At 34.0% G+C, this 20719-nt stretch overlaps 1 protein-coding gene across 1 annotated transcript in view; it reads right to left on the bottom strand.

The window, feature by feature from the left end:
* Positions 1–200: 200 nt before the first annotated feature.
* Positions 201–20719, bottom strand: part of LOC150093305 (zinc finger protein ZIC 3-like) — a 29566-nt gene continuing 9047 nt past the window's right edge. The window contains exon 2 of the mRNA XM_090414192.1: positions 201–730. Coding sequence (XP_090270318.1) covers positions 201–730 — 530 coding nt within the window. The remainder of the gene's footprint in view (positions 731–20719) is intronic.

Here is a 20719-nt window from a genome sequence, read left to right as displayed (position 1 = left end):
TTTTCCTTACATGTTTCGGAAAAGTATGTGTATAAAAGTATTAAAATTATTTCGTATTTTTTCCCTCGCGAATCGATCATCGGAAGTATTCAAAAGGGGCGAATCGTCATCCACATTCCCATCGATACGAACGACTACGGAATCTGCGCCGACATTGCAACTGTCCAAGGCATTCGGCGAACACCAGAAGAAACGCTGCGTCAGTACGACGAACTGACCGCATGGAGGTGATGGACAACTCCGCCGACGGGCGAGTGGTCATTACTGGGCGGGGTCGGCATCCCCGCCGTTGATTGACAGACGTACCATTCGCTGAGATTGGTGGGGTGGCTCCCACCTCCGACGAGCCCTGGGGCAGAGGTGAGGGACAGAGCCGAGTGTCCCGAAGTGATCACCGGAGTGCTGGCCGTTCCGGGAGCAGTCGCGTGAGGGCTCACCACAAGTGTCGTAGCACCATGCGGGGACACGACGGCCACGTTGCCGTCGCTGTCGTAACCAGAGCCTGAACTGCAGCCGTTTGCCGGTGTTGCTCCCGGAGGCGGTGGAGACTTGCCGTGCACCTTCATGTGTTTCCTTAAGGAGCTGGGATGCGTGTAGCTCTTGTCGCAGCCACGGATCTTGCAGTTGTACGGCTTGTCGCTGGTGTGCACGTGGGAATGCTTCTTCCGGTCCGAACTGTTCGCGAACCGCCTATCGCAGCCTTCGAATTCACATTTGAAGGGCTTCTCGCCTGCGGAAAAAAAAAGAAAAAATAAATAAATAAAGTCCGCATTTTATAAGAGTCTATGACAGGAAAATATACACAGAAATAAAGTAAGCATAAATAAAAACAGAGATGTTGGTTGGTTGTAAAGAATTTGAAAGAGAAAGTGGGCGATGAAGGCCCACACTTTTATTATCTGGCAAAATTAAGACGATGAAATTGATGTCGAAAATAGACAGAATAGCTAATTATATGAAGAGCCAAAGGCTTCAATTCGGCGACATGAACTTATTTAAGTTAAGGGATATTATATCCCGTATCGTTTCTTAGCCGAATAAGAAACTCAAAGAGTTTCATGCCGAATATAGAAACTATATAAAGTTCGGCGATTCCAAGCGTAAGCAAATACCTAGATAGTGAAGTACCTGACCCATTTGGTAGTGCAAACTGAGGCAACTCATAGTAAGGGTGGAGCAAGCTCCGATCACTATTCTTGGTATTTACCCATAATGTGAACTTAGCTCCTAGGAGCTGTATTACTGTTCTACATTATGAGAGAAGGTCACTCCTCAATGAAGGTTGAAACCCAGACCGGTTTCAACCTTCATTGAGGTCTCATCAGTGAGTAGGTAGACCTAGTTAATACCAAAGTTTGTAGCAAACAGAACTGGTATATAGTTTCTATATTCGGCATGAAACTCTTTGAGTTTATTATTCGGCTAAGAAACAATACGGGATGTAATATCCTTTAACTTAAATAGATAGAAGAGTATTGTTGACTGAGGAAGATGAACAGAACGGTGCTGCAGTCGATAAAATGGATAGAGAAAGCGATGCAGATGAAGATGATGATACTAAAGACCTCTGTGGGAGTTTAGACATTTCTACAGGCAAGAAATGATTCCAAGGAGAATACTGACACACACACACACACACATGGTAGTGTTGTTTATTTATTTTTTATTTAGTATATACTCATCCTCTGCAGGATAGAATTACTAGAATAGATCTAAAATATTTCAGTTTGGTTTAGAAATACTCGAAGGAATGTAAGATAAACTCCTTTTTTTTTATGGCACACTCCACCTTGAGAATAATCATATAAATGAGGTCGTGAATTATAATTATTTTTAATCAGAATTACAGCTACGAGGGCGGGGGCTGAAAAGTTCTGATGAACACCTAGAATATGGTTCTACCTCAATTCCTTCATGATTATTACAACTTTTCAACCCCCCGCCCTCGTATAATCCGAAGGAATATTGCATAACTCAGCCAGTATCGACCATGCACTTTATTGGAAAGACACTGGGTTCGAATTGTATTTACGATGAAACATATAAAGGTTTTCTAAATGAGGGTGAGTTAGAAGGGTGGGACAAGGCTTTTTCCTCCTGGGATTCGCGTTTTATTCCCCTAAAATACATTAGCACAAAAACAGGCGCAGTTAACCGACCTCATAACTGGGCTCAGTTGCTTTGGCAGTCATTCCTAAACAATCCAACCTGTGGTCCAATACGGCACCAAGGAGGGTGTTGGAAACTTTTGATTAGAATTCATTGTTGAGTCGTAAGAAATTACATCTCATCTAGTATGTCTGATGACTTAGTACTAGATAATGTTTTTTGTTGTTGTTCTTGTTTTCCTTCCAAACCTCCACTGAACTGACAAATGTAGTTATTGGTCCAAAATTTCAACACACAACATAGACTTTGAGATTTAACTTCTCCAAATTATTTCACGTTACATTACTTGATAAATTTATTTACAAATGTAAACTTATATTTCTCATTTGAAACTAATCTTATTAATAATGCCTTTATAGACAATACTCAATTCAGCAATCTCTGATTATGAATTAATTATAATTTTATGATGTTCAATATTTAAAGGTGTATCATAAGTTTTAAAAATTTTAGAAAAATATTCGATATTTAAAAAATTCTTTTTAGAAATTAAAAGTTATTATTAAAATATAAAATAATTCTAATAAAAACATATATAAACTTTTTAATAATTGTATATTTTAAAAAAGTACATGAATTATAGAAAATCGAAACATGATTGCATAAAAATAAACATTCCTACATTACATTTCTTCTAAAATAAGATATAATTTATTTTAAAGAAATAAAGTAAAATTCATTGATAATTTGTGTAAAAAGTGGTATGTGTGATGTCCTATGTTTCCGCGGCAAAGTCTGCCGATGACACGACACAACCCTTTGGTTGTAGCGAACGTCGCTAATATGAAGTTTCTTTGATATATTATAAAAGGGCATCCTCTAGCGAATGTCACTTAGCCGGTCTCATACGGAGATGGCAGATTGTTTTTCCTGATAACTCTGTTCTTTAATCCCACAAAAAGACAAACTAGTTTGAAACTCTACTACGGGGATGGCCGGTTCGAATTCCGTCGTGTACGTGGATGTTTGTGATTGTCTTTAACTGGGAGATGAATTTCATCGGGTGAAATTCATTGTGAAACTTACTCGCTAAAGTAGCTTGAAAATTGCATGCTTGGTGTCAACAGAAATGTTTTTGGAACCAGATAAAAAAATGAATAAGAAATTATCTTTAGCTCTCCAAATTCTAAAAGTGAATAAGAAAGAAAAAGATATTCACGTCACTACCGTGCCACCTACAAAATAATTTTTACATTGCTTTATATAAATTTATTCTATAAAAAAATATCAGGTGTACTATATATAGGAAAATAAATATAAATATTATAAAAAGAACTATACAAAAAAAAAACATATAATCATTTAGTAAATAATTGTTTAATTAATTATTTATAAAAAATTGCTTATTATAGAAATAATTTAGTAATTATGTTATTATTATAATGATCATAATAAATTTCTGATAGTCCGTGAAAATCTAGATAAGAGCTCGGAGTTACCAATGTTTTGAGATCACCATGGGTTATGAGGGAGGGGAGGATTGAAAAGCTCTTATAAACACCTAGAACAAAAATTAATTAATTTTATGTCTTCTTATATATCTTAAAAGAAAAAGAACAAATTATTACAATTGAATGAAATGGGAGTTAAAGGGTTTTAAGGATTCTTTCATGTGGTTATATCAGTAGCTTTAGTATTCGTTTTGTTCTAGGTGTTTATCGGAACTTTTCATCCTCCCCTCGTACTGATAACTTTCAAAATAAAGATATTTTTAAGTAACACGTTCACAGTTTGGCACTTCCCATCCGTTAATTCTCTCTATCTTCTTTTCAAAACACTACCATTTGATCAAAGTATTCATTTTTTTTTTAATAAATATTTTTTTTTCGAATTCCTAGTCCAATCTCTCTTTTTTTTTCTTTTTTTTTTTTTCATTGATCGTTTTGTAACTTTACAAGTGATCTCTAGTTGTGAATTGTAAAAAGAAATTTTAGCCATTTACATTTTTCTAAGTCAGATAATTTCACTTATCCAATTTATGCTCGGTTAATCCTAGACGAAGTCGAAAACCCTAACACATGACCTTAGATTATTAAAAATAAATAAATAAATAAAATAATTTGGAAGTTAATTTTCTATAAATTTATACGTTTCTCTAAAGGTAGGTTTGGCTTTAAACAAATTGTAGAAGTAAAATATGTTGTTTTATTTCAAGAACGAAGAAATGAATCCATATTTTCAATGCCAGTGCGAGTTCAACATCCCCCTTACTTGGAAAGCCTTAGAAGGAAAAATTCATGTTTTGGATTTCTGGAGCATAATAAATAAAAACACAAAAAATATAAAATGCATAAAAATAGACAAAAATATAGTTTTTGTTCACCCGTAGGTTTACGATCTTTCTTGGGTGGGATTACATAAAAAAAAAAATCTCTTTTCTGTAATGAATATTTGACAGCGAATTGCTAGTATGCGATCTCAATAGAATGGTAATAAAATTCTGATCTGAGTGGCTAAAACTGACCGAAGTTTACGAAGTGAGTGTTTTATGTTAAATTGCGTGTCTTCTATTGGCTGAATTGTCTGATTTGCGGAATTATAATCATCTCCGTGTGAGATCCAAAACATGCACACTTGCTAAAAACACGCACGCAATATACAGACATGAAACATTAGCCTCGAGTTCTAATTGCTTCATTAATAATCCAAAAATATCCCAACAAAAGTAGAAATCTGCATCTGATGATCAAGTAACATTCTTCCGTTTTTCTGATTAAGCAGGGGCGTAAAACGGACAACATACATCTGAAATTTCGCATAACAATGAACTTTGATTTGATGCTTGATTAGGTTTTGAGTGCTAGTCTTAACAAGATTGGACTGAAATGGCTTGTGCTTTTTCCACCGGTGTTTAATATTTTTAAATGTTTTTATGAAGACCTTTCATTACCATTTTAAGGTTTTTTTTAAAGCACTACAATGGCCAAAAAAAAAAAAAATAAATAAAATAAAATAAAAATAAAAAATACAACCTAGTTTCGCCAATTTCCGAAGATATGGATTAGAAGCGAATTATTCGCACCCTTTGAAACACTAGACCTCTTAATCGCATTCTCTAAGTTTATAGCTTAGCGAAAACGTCTCTTATTCTTTGTCTGGATAAAAATCCATTCTTTTATATGCATGTGAAGATAATTATTTTTTAAGATTGACTAATCCACAGTATTTGTCGTCATTCTATAGACTGGAAGCAGATCAAGAAAGTTAATTAAGAATGCAAATTTATTACACATTTATCTTCTTTATGTAGAGACCAATGTTGTTTTCCGCATAAAGCAAGGATTTTCATCCACCAAAGAAAAAAAAAAAAAAAAAAAGAAAAAAAAGCTGCGTATTTAAAATGTGATAACTGAACTCAACACACGCTAGTTGTTATAACTAGATGCGCAAATATCCACCCTTTTATAAAATTAATTATATATGGTATATAATTCTATATAATATATAGAAGACGAACCAAGCATCTCGCCAGTTCACAGCTTTCTTTAATCCAAATAAACATTTGCTGAACAAATTAAAAACGTGTGCACATGAGAAATCAGCTTCACTGCTAGATTCAGAAGGGAAGACTGTTAGTATCTGACATGAAAAATATAATGTATCAATAAATATAATTATTGTTATATATATCGTTGAAGATTTATTTCTCTCGAATACTTTTGAGACATATAATACAAGTAATTTATCCTTATGCATTTAATATGTTAAAAGTAACAAACCCTCCCTGTTGCTACTGCTCGACTACCCTATTGCGAGATGTATACGAATATTTATTTAGCTCTATTAATCACACTAATAATAAAATTTGGAATCATTAAAATAAATAAAACAAATAGACGTCTTTATTTATTTAATTAGGATATTCATTCAAAACATCAAGTTATTTAACTAGTAACACGATCAGTTACATCGACCAATATTCCTTTTCCTAAACGTTCACAAAATCCAATGAAAAACCAACTGAAATGGATATTTTTATAAATAAAAATATAAATTCGACGGGACTCTTATTTATTTTTATATAAATATTACACTATCAAATATTATTTTGGTGTAGGAAAAATCAAATTACTTTTTTTATTGAAAATATTGAAAAGATCATTAATCTTAATTAATTTTTAAAATATTAATATTAGAAGCCAAGTAATAATATTTTAAAACAGTCCATTCACACACACACACACACAAAATAAATACTGCTTATCTTAAACTTATAAACTTTTATCCAATAGATTGAATATAATATGACGTCATACATACTGTTTTTGAAGTCTTTCTAATAATGGCTTGATTTCGTTGATATGTTGAGCAACTGTTGAGATCAACTAGGTCTTTCGAACTAAAAAATCTTTCCATCCAAAAAACAAATGCTACATGAACTTTTCAGAATATATTAGGGAGCCGTAGTTTCCAAATATATATAATATTGAAATAAGTACTGGTGCAAAACTCTGCAGTCCAGCGTGGAAAAGACCAACCAGAAGTTCCGATTCAGCTGCACATAAGCTGAACTAGTTACGAGTATATCGATCAACGAAGCTGATCGTTCAATTTAGTCTTCCTAAAATATTTCGCTGTTATTAAATATTTAATATAATAATATTTATTTTATATTTTTTAATTGATTAGTTTATCTTTTTAATACTTTTTCTAAAAATTATCAAAATACTTTATACACCTTTAAATGTTTCGTATTAAAATTGTTACATAACTTTGAGAGCAAGATTTTGAAAAATTATATTAGTTCCAGATATATTAGTTCCAGATTTGTCTCAAGGGGATTGTGTTTGCTCCTAGCTTACTCTGCTATTAACCGCACTGGAAAAATCTGTTGAATTGTGCTTCTATCTTTCCTAAATCCTGATTGCTCGTCTGCAAGATGTTTCCAATTGTGAGCTTGGTTCACCTTTGCTCAGAGTTTCCTGGTGTTGCACCACCTTACCTCAGTCCTGAAGATATTTTCAGGTGCAAACTTTGTTTGCTTACACTTGGATAAAGGATTAAACTAAATTTATTATAGTTTAATATAATAAATTTAGTTTAATTTATTATATTAATTAAACTCCACCCGCTTCACCTATCCAAAGGTTTATAAGTGCAAGGATTTGTATTTGTGAGCAACGTAGTGTGTTATGTGTTATATGTAATATTATATTAGAACAAATAAATACATATTATATACTGTATTATGTTATATATTATATTAGAGCAAATAAATACATATTATGTATTATATTAGAAAAAATAAACAAATAAAAACAGATTGGATGGGAAAATATAAGGGAAAAGTAAAACCAAACTGGATAGAAATGTAATTTTAGACAGATTGAATGAAAATATATTGTAAATATATTTTCACAATACACTGGCGATATTTTGTAAACCCACTGTTCAAAAAGAAAAAAAAAAAAACCGAACTTTTCGAAAATAGAAGAAACTAGTGGTGCCACCTGTTGTATATTTTTGTTGTCGAAAGCGGCAACTTCATTAGTGTTGTGTGAACTGTTTATGACATTTGTTTCATTAGAAGCCGAGTTATAGTGCCAAGAGTGACAGTGTGTTTTGACGAACGGTCGGAAAATGAGTTTCAAACAGAGAGCTGCGATTGACTTTTGTGCTAAACTTGGTAAAGGTTTTATCTAAACTCATCAAATGCTTCAAAAAGCATACGGTGATGAATGCTTATCCCGTACTCAAATTTACGAGTGGTTTAAGCGATTTCAAAGTAGTCTTGAGACGCTTGAGAACGACGAAAAGCTGGGCCGAAAAAACTGGAACTGAGCAAAGTTAATATTCAAAAAGTGCATGATTTTATCAAAGAAAACTCGAAATCGTCCGTGAGATTAATTGAAGATGAATAGGGGATTCCAAAATCAACTGTGCATAATATTTTGACCGACAGTTTTGGCCTTCGTAAATTGAATTCGCGATTTGTTCCCCACAAGCTAACCGACGATCAAAAAATGTATCGAATTGAATACTGCAAGGACCTCATTAAAACTTCTCGTAAGGACTCAAACTTCCTTTAAACGACCGTTACTGGTAATGAAACGTGGTGTTTTGGAGTATGAGCCCGAAACGAAGAGCCAGAGTGTTGAGTGCAGACCACCAGAACCAGACGAGGGGCATCCGAAAAAAAGTCGCTTGGAGAAGTCAAAAATAAAGACAATGCTGATTTGTTTCTACGATTCCAAGGGCATTATTCACAAAGAATTCGTTCCACCTAGCCAAACGGTCAATGGTGAGTTTCATTTCGAAGTTTTGAAGCGATCGATAGAGAGCATTCGTCGCGTACGACATGAATATCGTGATGCGGTATATTTGTGGCATGTCTGTGTTTTATATCTCAATATACTGCCACCCTCTGTCCAAAAAGAAACCGAACTTTTGATAGAAAATAAAACACAGGCCAATTATAATTATTCAAGTCATTTATTTCAATCAATATACTCTCCCTCAGCTTCGATTCAGAGTTTCGAAAGGTCAATTAATTCGTTAAATGAGTTTTTTATAACAGTTTTTGGGATACTGTTGAGGGTCGTGGTTACTTTCGCTTGAACGTTTTCAATGATATCGTATCGCTTTCCTTTCATCGGCAAATGAAGTCGGGGAAAGAGAAGTCACAGGGTGCTAAATCAGGTGAATACGGCGAGTGATCCACCACACAAACTTGGTTTTTGCGAATAAAACAGACTGGATGTAAATGTATTAGTGATGCAAACTGTCAGCCGATGTTGACTACAGATTAATGCGGTTACGCTAGTGAAAACAGTTTTAAAAATTAATAATGCTATTGTTGATGCTGTTAATGGCAGCGATCGAATATCAGAGGACAGTTTACATTCTAAACAATTAAAACAATAATATCAACCAAGTAGGCCGCTTCTTCAATAACTGCCTCGCTTATTACATCATATAAGATACTTTTTATGAACTACCACCTATACCAAAAGTCTCCCTGTTTCTTTCTCTTTTTTTTTTTAAATTTAACTCATGAAGTATATGTAAAGGCAAATTTACTTGTTTGTGCTGAGTTTGTAATTTTGAATCATTTTATTCTAGAGATTTAAAATAAGGCTATCCTCCATACAGCAGAACCATTTTCATAGAAATCATGACTTCCTCCATGTTCAAAATCCAAATCGATTGAAATTTTGCCGACTTTCTTCTCAAGATCCAAAATAAAATATCAGACAATCAAATATCAGACAACAATGTTCCTTATAGTCCTTATAAGGACTGGCTTAAAGGGGCGAAGCAATAATGCTTTTCATCTTCCCCGTTATCTGTAGAGGACAGTGTAGGGATAAGGTGTTATTGAGCAATTAAAGCTCTGATCATGGCAGGAGGGTAACAGCAATAGCCGAGCCTCAGTTAGAGCTTCACTGGCTACAGCATTGCCATCCATTACCCTCCAAGGGTATTGGATTGAATGAATCAGTCACCGCATCTGACGGCCGATTGATCATCCTATTTATCAATTCAATACCAGACAACAATGTTGGATCCAAAATGGAGTAGCCATGTTATGCTATAATAAATTTATTATGGTGTTCGAATATATTCCGTTGTTATATTTATTTATTACGTTTTTTCTTTCTTTTCTTTGATGTTCAAAAATTAGATTTAGTAAAAAAAGTTTATTTAATTATTTATCTAGCCTTATTCATTTTTATTAATGATTTTATTCAGTTTATAATCCAGACTTTGCATTTTCTCTCTTGTGCCAAGGGAGAGAATGGCTTGTGTGGAAAACAAAGTCTGTTCGCACTTATTAGTTTAATTCTAACTTACCACGCATTGGATTCTTGCAGTTTACACCAGGGGTCGCCAAAGTTATTTGACCGTCGACCCCTTGAAGAGTTTCTTCACTTTTTATCGACCCCTTCTATTTTACTATTACGTAATTATAATAGGATAAGCAAAAAAAGACGCTTATGTGAGTTTTTAGATTGTTTATTTTATAGTTACAGTGTTTATTGTATGCATAATATAGTATATATTATTATATTACTATTACTACTACTATTACTATCACTAGTAATATCACTGGTATTACTAATGATATTAATAAACTACTGGTATTATTACCAGCGCTGCTCAACTCTTCAACATAGAGAAGTTTAGTTCGTGAATGAATAACAATTGAATTATAATATGTATGTTGATGAATTTTAGAACATTAACGCTCACTAATGGAGGTACTGATCCCACGATTCACTCTTAATTGCGTTGTCATTATCTCCATGTCATTTGTCATGGAGGTAATCCAAGTTAACCGAATTAAATATTACCCATACAATGATCTCTTATATTTTTCTGTCGACCCCCAATGGACCGATGAGCCCGAATCGACCCCTAACAATGTTATATCGACCCCTTTGGCGACCACTGGTTTAAACTGACCCAACGCCCTCTGGAGACTATACTGTGTCTTTCAGTTCTCTTGAAAATCTAAAAAAATCCGAAAAATTGCTTTTAATTCTGAAATAAAAATGACTTATAAAAGCTTCAAGTTGATATGAAAGCTTTTCTGATTGCTGTAAAATCCCAAAAGTCCTTTATGATCTTAACTTGAACATTTTTAAATCAAACATTTCACATTAATTGAATTAACGAGATATTTGAAATATCCATCCTACTGATTTTGAAGCAGAAGTAAAATCTACGAAAATACGTCGGAATCGAAGCTGAAGTTTGTCTTGGAAAGATAGAAAGAAGAAGAACGATGAAAGAAAAGAAGTTAGGAATCTCATGTGCATGTAATCGGGTGCTTACAGTGGTGAATCATAAATCGGTTTGCCATCTCAAATTTCTCTGCAAGGTCGTCAAGCTCAGAAAATGGATGATGGGTTCATCTTCAATTAAGATGACGCCCAAGTAAGATTTCCAAAACGTTAATAGAAGTAGATTCTGCTGAAAATCACAGCCATATTCAAGGAATGCAGCTGATACTATTGCATCGGATGGTACAGCCTGTATGAGCCACGAATTTGTGTTTAATAAAATAAAATAAAATAAAATAAAAAAAAAAAAAAAAAGTAGACATCTACTTTTTTCTCTTATATTTCCAATACTGTTCCTATCCTCAAACCATTGGTTCCAATTTCTCTCCCTCACCTTTTGTGCGCGTGTGGTTGCACGAACGTCATCAAGATGATAACACTTTCGTTCGTGTAGGCTGTATGCCATCTCAGCTGCAACAATTGGAGCAGATATCATCTGTTATGTGTGGTTCTTGCGAAAACTTAATTTAATATAATAAGATGGTTGTTTTATACCTACTGAAACTTATTTCCGCAGAGGGAAACCATTAAATCTATTTATAAGTCCGGCTACGTCACCTAGCTGAAAGACCCTTATAAACATTCTTCCCCCTCCACGGGATTATAGTCCAGGTCTTTCCAACTTAGCATCACACATGGTACAGTAAATTACAAAAAAAAAAAAAAAAAAAAAAAAAAAAAAATGAAGCAGTTTTTAAGTTACGAGAAAGTTTTCATTAGTTTCATACTGATTAAGGATTTTTTTCTATTCATTCTAAAATTTTAAAAAATATTAAATCACGCACAAAAAATTCGCTTTCTGAAAATGGGAACATGATGAAATTTCGTATCAACTTTTTAAAATTCTTTTACTTTAGGAGATGTGTTTCTATTGATAATAACAGAAGGATAAAATGGCATCTATTTTTGCTTTGTTATCTTTTACAATAGAGAAAGAGTATTGTATATTGTTAAGTAGCATTCGATCTTAGCCTGCATATGACTGACAAATATTTTATCGACTTTCTCATTCTATACACATCTTTCTTAAAAATCTAAAGATTTATCAGATAAGGTCACAAGTGTCGGTTTCGGGTGTACGATATAAAGTACGATGATACCAAGTGTGCGTGTGTGTGCGCGCGCGCGCGCGCACTTCAACGTAATAATGGACCATCACGTCCACCTAGTTGACTTTGAGTATAGTATGATAGTCGGTGCCAGTCGTGCCTAATTAAATATCAAGGAAACTGTCACTCTGCTGGGGTATTCCACACCGAGAATGATTGTGAGAAACCAGAAGTCATCTAGCCAACGGCAGATAATTGTAGCCGAGACATTCTATTAAGCTATTAGGCTGTAAAAGTTTTTTTTTTTGTTGTTGTTGTTGTTTTTGCTGTAACTCTGTCTGTTTCCCACTTCCACCAACAGTTCTGGCCACAAAGGAAAATATCAATTCTCTTATTGTTACGCAATAGTACATGACTCTTCCACGAGTTGCAACTCTGTCAACTGAAACAGCTGCAAATACAGAAGGCGCAATAAAAAAAAAAATAATAATTAAAAAAATAAAAAAAAAAACGACACTGGACACTTAAGATGTCTAAAAACATCGCCAACAGTCAAGTGGCTAAGTGGAAACACTGCAGACTGTTGTCCAAGCGGGAAATATTTCCATGGCAGAATTTAAACCGTCTAAAGCAGACACAGTAACTGAGTATCACGTGACAACACGCACACGCACTCCAGTGGGTTGTGATCAGAGCAACCTGCAGGTTGCTCTGCAGGTTGCTCGCATGCTGCAGGTTGTGATCAGAGCAACCTGCAGCATGCGACCGAGTCTTCTGGAACAACACTCCTTCGGAATGTTGCTTTGGACACCTCGTTGAATCCATCCCCCACAAATTGTAAAAGCTCAGCGACATCTTCAGAGGGATAAAGGGCATGTTACGGTAGGTAGTGTACGTAAAGAACTGGCGGCCACTCAGTGAACCCGAGCTTCGGAAATATGAACATCCAGAATGTCTTCTTGAAGCGCCTCCCTTGAAAAGGATAGACGTATTTCGACACTAAATGGTTGCAAATCATGAATCATACAAATGTTGTCATTTATAATCATGGTATTCCTGATTACCACTGATAAACTAGCGAAGCAACCCAGCAAATGCTTTCGAGTATTTCTAGCTTGCATTTGCAAACAGAAAAATAAAAGCCGAATGTATCTCTTAATATTATCGCTAAGAATGTCTCAAGGTTTTCTCTGTATGCAATAAACACTATAAAAATTCATCCTAAGCAACAATTAATTCAAATGATTCCATTGTTAGCGGGTGACCTCCGAATCTTGGATCATCGAAGCAACAGTACGATATCCAATCCGGTGTATGATAGACGTGTTTGCTCACGAGTATGATTTAGTACTGTTGATAGTAATCGTGGTTATTGAATCAGTTTAGAATTATCCATTTAGAGATAAATCTCCGATTCATCATCAGATCCTCAAGAATTTGAGGATCTGATGATGAATTTCGTACTTCAAAAATTTTTTGCCAATGCATTATCAGGCTCATTACAGTTTTTTCGACTTCTAATAGAATATACTTTTATAACGGTATAACAGTTCCCCTTTAATTCCTTAACAAACCAGACCAACGATTTGGTTAACATAATTTAAGCGTGCGAAGACTTTATTCTTCCATAGAAAACAGAACAAATTGACAGAAGAAAGAACAATGTTACATCTGCCTCAAAAAAAAATTTTTTTTTCGCATAAATCAATTGAAATATTATGATATCAAAAATTTAAAGGTGTATATTGTATTTTCCGAAAATGATTTTTCAAGGTTAAAATAAAAACTCAGAATATGTTATTTATTATAATTTAAAACATTTATTTACTATATCTTAAGACAATTTTTATAGATTAAAATTTAAAATATAATTTAACTTCTTAAAGAATTAAATTTTAATGATAAAGCAGTATAAAGTTATGAATGACGGCAATTATCAAAATTAAGATGCATCTTTAATTTTGTTAATTTCATTATGAGAAGGTTTTCAGTTCATAAACTCAACACTCATTTTTCGAAAAATCATTTTCCTCTGTTATTCACATGCAAAATTTTCATAGGCAAAATTTTCATTCCGATGAATGGGATTTTCATTCAGGAGCAAAGAAAAAAAAATTACGCCGAAAAAAAAAAAACCAAAAATCGATCTACAATTCCAAATCTACGTCAAGAGAAAGCTATAATTCTGCTCATCATTTTCCTGATTCAAATCCCTCTGGCGGCAAAAATGCATACTTGGCTTACCTTCAGAATTTTTTTTTTTTTTTTTAGGCTGTCCTGTAAGCATGATCTTCATTTTGTAAATATCATATCGTTTCTCATAAAATAAAATAAAATAAAATAAAATAAAAACGATTTTTATCCTAATAAAATTATTTTCTTATTTCCCATCTCATAAACAAGATTTCTTTCTGATAATAGTTTCATTTATAAAATACAATTTCCACTGGCAGAAAGTTACATTAGCGAAGAATAAAATAGCCACAATCTTTCCAAAACAAACTACGCATGCGCGAAGAAACACCAAATGCTTCAAAAAAAATATATATATATTTTGATATATTATAGATTATATATTACATATTAAATATTAAATATATTAATATTATATATTAAAGGTGGAAGAATTTCTTGGAGAAGATCAGTTTAGTTTCAGGAAGAGTAGGGGAACAAGAGATGCGATTGGACTGTTAAGAATAGTAAGTGAAAGAAGTCTGGAAGTGAATAAAGAAGTTAATATCTGTTATGTAGATTTTAAAATGCTTTTGACTTTGTAAAATGGGATAAGATGGTGGAAGTAATGGAAAAAAATTGGTATAGATTGGAAAGACAGAAGGCTAATTATTTCACTATATATGGGACAAACTGCCATGGTGAGAGACATAAATGGTACAACAGAACCAGGTATCATTGGACGAGGAGTAAGAGGCTGTTCTCAGTCACTAATTTTGTTTCACATGTATTCTGAAGCAATGTTAAAAGAAGCACTGGAGAATTCGGAAGAAGGAATAAAGATTGGAGGTAGACAGATATTTGCAATAAGATACGAAGATGACAAGGCATTACTATAAAATACTGAAACAGGACTACAACATCTGTTGAACAGCTTATTGGAATCCTGCATCAATTATGGAATGAACATTAACATCAGAAAAACAAAGGTAATGAAAATAGCAGGGAAAGAGGCAAATATGGATTAAATGGGGAAAAATTGAATCAATTAAGGACATTTAAATATCTAGAAAGTGTTATTAGCAGTGATGGAAGATGTAAAAGTGACATAAAAGCAAGAACAGCGATGGGAAAAGCTGCCTTTTATAGAAAATAGAATTTATTCAGAAGTAAAATGGATAGAAACCTAAAGAAAAGACTAATAAAATGCTATGTGTGGAGTGTTGCCCTCTATGCAGTTGAAACTTGGACATTGAAGAAAGATGAAATTAAGATTTTGGAAAGCTTTGAGATGTGGATTTGGAGAAGAATGGAAAAAATCAAATGGACAGATAAAATAACTAATGAAGAAGTCTTAAAAAGAGTAGAAGAAGAAAGAAGTCTGTTAAGGAGGATAAAAACTGGATCGGACATATTCTGAGAGGGAATGGAATCATCAGAGATGCCATCGAAGGAAAAATAGACGGAAAAAGACCCAGAGGAAGAGTAAGGAAAACAATGCTAGATGATATGCTGAATGGAGACAGGTACACAACCTTGAAAGAAAAGGCTCAGAACAGAAGAGAGTGAAAGGAAAGTTTCTGCTAAAAGAAGAACCTGCTCAATTGAAGAATATTCAACAAGAAATTTTTTTTCCACCATTGTTATAATTTTCGTTGCCTCAGTAATGCAATGCATTAGAAACGATTTCAAAATGACTTTTATTTCTCTATTCATTAATGTCCTTATTATGCTATTTTACGTGCAATACCGAGGCAACTCGTAGAAAGCGCCTGAAGATATCGTAATGTTATAATTTTCTAAAAATACTATGGCTTCTTAGTGCAAACATTAATTAGTATTCTTGGATATACAAAATGTATACTTTATTTTTTGTTCGCTAAATAATTAATAAAATTATGTTTTTAAAGTGTAGAAGGATTTGACCTCTCTCTTCTAATTAAATCGAGAAAACTAATATTTTGTGAGGTAGTGTATGCGTATTAATTTCACCTACAACTCCGTATAATGGCTTCGTATTATTAATGATCTCACAACACACGGTTCATTAAGCCTATCTATGCACGTAATATTGTCCTGGGTAATATTCTCGCTGAACTTGTGTGTGACATACCGTGACTGGCTATGCTAAGAGCTTTTCCGTTCCTGGAGAAATTTGCATAGAGTACAAACAGCGGCATACTTTGCTGACGGACGTGTGAGGTAATTAAATGTGAGTTGCTGTTAGCAGACCTTTCAGTAGAGGCGAGACGTTATCATAATTCATATGACGTCAACCACACGCTAATCATTTGATAAGGGACCGTAATCAATAGTGTAGTGGGAAGGATACTTAAGTATTTGGAGAGAAGTTATTCTTTTGTCTTTTTTGTATTTTATTACTTTTTTCCCCTTAGAAAATGTCAAAGTTAGGTAAGTTTTCTCTAGAGGGCGCTGCAAGTGCTGATATAATTGTGTCAAAGGAAACATTACTGTGAAATAAATGTAGATAATAGGAGCTGGAATGTGGGTAGACGAGTAGATTCTAATGCAAGTTGCAAAGTGTGACCTCATTAAGAGAGTATTTTAATGAAGTAAGTAAACTTATTCTGCTATGGATGGCTTGCATAGAAAGTAGCACATTCTACAGGAAAATTAGCAACGGAAGGGAAATTTTTCTGTCAGCCTTCCAGTAGAATTTTGATAACCTAATTTGGTTCGGCTGGCATATATGGATTGAAACAGCTTGTGCCGTCTCCTATTTTCTCAATAACTGCTTTCTAGTGAGGTCCAATCATTGCCAAAATTCCACCTGTGAAGAACTCGATTTTGTTTCAATAAATGAAGTGAGACCAAAGGAAAATCATCTTTACATAGAGCGACCTAAACTAATTTATTTAGTTTTTATATTTAGTTTTTAGTTCTTATAAGAACTGGGCGCTAGCTCAGGAATTGGATAAGTACCAGATCGACATAATAGGGGATCGATTGAAACAAAAAATACAAAAACTGGTGAGATCTTTCTGAGCAATAAATACAAAATGTTATATTCAAGCAATGACTGAGTCCTTGACTCTTTATCCCGTCATCTGAATGAAGAAAATCTGTGTGGGTGGGGTGTTATTGAGCTAAAAAGCTCTAGTCATGGCTGGGTAACGGCAATAGCCGAGCCTCAGTTAAAACTTCATTGGCTACAGCATCGCCATTTGTTACCCTGGAAGTCCTAAGAAGGACTTTCTGAACCTCCTCCCCTAGTTTTTAGTCCTTATAAGGACTGGCTTAAAGGGGCGAAGCAATAATGCTTTTCATCTTCCCCGTTATCTGTAGAGGACAGAGTAGGGATAAGGTTTTATCGAGTTATTAAAGCTGTGATCGTGGCAGGAGGGTAACAGCAATAGCCAAACCTCAGTTAGAACTTCATTGGCTACAGCATTGCCATCCATTACCCTCCAAGAGTATGGTGTCAATGTTCCTCTATAGCTTTTAGTTCTTAATCGAATTAATTAATGGAATATATTAATTATAATAATATTTTAAAGGTGTGTATTATTAATTTTAGAAATTTAGAAATTTTCAAGGAAAAGTCAAACTTAAAATATCTATTATTTATTATAATTTATGATATTATATTATTATAAATTCCAATTTCAAATATAGTTGGATTCTTAAAGAATGAAATGTGTTAATAACGTTTACGCAGTTACAACTAAGTATGACGTCAATATATCCACTTGCGTAACAAACTTTTTGTTGTTGTTGTTGCTTAATTGTAAAATGGTTTTATCGGTTTCATTGTAAAATATATCTTTTCATTTGATAAACTCGATATACATTTTGTAAATATGATATTCATTCTGTTATTAATATACGTAAATAAACATGGATGTTATATTCTATAAGTGCAAATTCAATGGCAATGGTATAAATTTTCATTCTTCCAAATATCTTCGATTTGTACAAAATTTATCGATTAAAATTTTGTAGAATTTTAATCGATAAAATTTTGTTCGATTAAAAAAAAAATTTTTTTTTTAATCGAATAAAATTTAGTCACATTAAAGCATATCTCAACTGTCACTATCGATCCACTATACAAAGATAATCTTTTTCTTAAATAACAAATGAATCTTAATTACTATTTAACTTGGCTGTCACCAGAGGGAGGACGTTAAGGCATCTCAAATGAATTAAATTAGCTTTTAATAGGGTTAAGGAAGAAAGGAATCTCTCGCTGAGAGAAAAAAAACAATTCTCTGAATTCTTTTTTTCTTTCAGCGAGAGAACGTTGCTTTTATTAGTGTTAATATTAATACCATAATTCATTTCAACATAATAAACGAGGTGCCCTATTCAATAATTTACGCTAATGACAGATGATTTAAATGAATGTTTCATAGAAAATATGAAAAGTGTTAGCTATACAGAAGAATGTATTTCTGTATCACAATACCTGCATACAGTAGTAACTAAGATAAAATATTAAATAGACTCGACACCTCTGAGAGGTCAGATCATAGCACGAAAGCACATAAAAAATAATCTATAATTATATATTTAAAAAGTTCTAATCATTAGTTAATGTTTGCGTAATACAAAGCTATTGGCGCAATAGGACTACGGAAGCATAGGGTATGGTGGTCCAAAAATTAGCTATTGTGATCGTTTGAATCGGGATGCTCTTGAGATGATCTGGTGTAATGTGTTGAGATTATAGAACCGTTCATAGTATAACAGCTTGCAATGTTATACTACATCTAATGGGCGACGGCTGTTTTTTTTTTTTTTTTTTAAATAATGTAATCAATCATTTTAACTACAGGAGAATAACAAAAACTAAAGAGAGAGAGAGAGAAAGAGAGAGAAAGAGAAAGAGAGAGAGAGAAAGAGAGAGAGAGAGAAAGAGAGAGAGAGAGAGAGAGAAAGAGAGAGAGAGAGAAAGAGAGAGAGAGAGAGAGAGAGAGAGAGAGAGAGAGAGAGAGAGAGAGAGAGAGAGAGAGAGAGAGAGAGAGAGAGAGAGAGAGAGAGAGAGAGAGAGCCTCCGTAACTGTAACTCAGTCAGTATAGATGAAGCTCTTTGGTCGGAAAGACCCGCGTTCGATTCCCGTCCATGATGTGAGGAACCTTTATCTGGTCTCTTTCGAATAAAGGTGAGTTAGTCCGTCTCATACGGAAGTAGGGTGTTTACCCGGGAACTCGGGTTTTGCGTCCCTGGCAAACCGTGAACACACACACACATGGATTACAGTCACGAATACGCCCCAAGATAAAATTGGAGGGTTGAGGAAAGCAATGGTGAACTATTCTATTCCATCAATGACGGTTGATGGAATAGGCGGGACGAAAAACCCGAGTTTTCTGTAGAAAAAACCCTACCTCCATGTGAAACCAGCTGACTCACTTTCATAGACTGAACGATATAATAAAGAAATCAGTCACCTTTTCTGAACAATCCTATGAATCCATCCAATATTAGAATATCGTATACAGATTCGAAGTCTTTTCTCTAAAGAACGTGTCGGCATTTTTTTTTTTTTTTTTTTTTTGTGGCTATTGGAAATTACATCTACATAGACTTTCATAGAGATATTCTATAAGATTTCAAATTTTCAGATTCAGCTCACGTGTCAAGAAGTGTTCCCAAATTTTCCGGATTGATGTCATTGCACAAAGAATAAAATGCACATAGTTCGAAGTAAGTCTCTTTTGAAGAGTCGTACACTGCCCATGGTTAATACCACTGCTGGAAACTTATCACTTATGAAAACCCTGTCTTTATAATTCAGTCAGTATTGACGATTCCCTTCGGATGGAAAAAGTAGGTTCGAATCCAGTCTAGAAAGCGAAGAATCTTTATAATTTGTCTAAAATCTTGATAATTTTAAATTATGGAGATTTTTTTAATTTTTAAAGATATTTATAATTTTAATTAAAAAAATAAAAGATACGTTTTTTAGCAACACCATTTTTGCTTTTGCTCAAATGCCTTTCATAATCATATATAAGACCTGAATGGCGAGAAGGAGGTTGCAATCGATCGTGAGATGCGGTGATTAAGATTAATACCCTTGGAGGGTAATGGATGGCAGTGTTGTAGCCAATGAAGTTCTAAATGAGGCCCAGCTATTGCTGTTACCCTCCTGCCACGATCAGCGCTTTAATAGCTCAATAACACTTTATCCCAACACTGTCCTCTACAGATAACGGGGAAGATGAAAAGCATTCTTGCTTCGCCCCTTTAAGCCAGTCCTTATAAGGAATGACACGAGCTTTTGGTAATTTCAAATCTCCTCTTGCAAGAGAGGTTCTGCTCGGTGGTGGTGGATGGAAGGCCATCAGTGAGTGGAGCCAACGCTGAGATGGACGGTCTTTCGCCCACGATTGAGTGGATAGTGATCGTCTGAATTTTTAGAGACGGCTTTACCTTAACATATGGCAATCTATGTTCAGTTAATCGTCTATATTTTGGGCACGCTTTGGCTATTTTGTCCAGATTGAAGGTTCATGTTTTCCATCTTCCCTCTTTATCTTAACGCATCCACTTAAAAGCTCTGTACGATTTAAGCT

The sequence above is a fragment of the Typopeltis vanoorti genome, chromosome 24, assembly GCF_054136105.1.
Source record: "Typopeltis vanoorti isolate ZY-2024b chromosome 24, IOZ_Tvanoo_1.0, whole genome shotgun sequence".
NCBI classification, from domain to species: domain Eukaryota; kingdom Metazoa; phylum Arthropoda; class Arachnida; order Uropygi; family Thelyphonidae; genus Typopeltis; species Typopeltis vanoorti.
The sequence above is the reverse complement of the archived record's forward strand: the minus strand, read 5'-3'. Positions and strand labels throughout refer to the sequence as shown.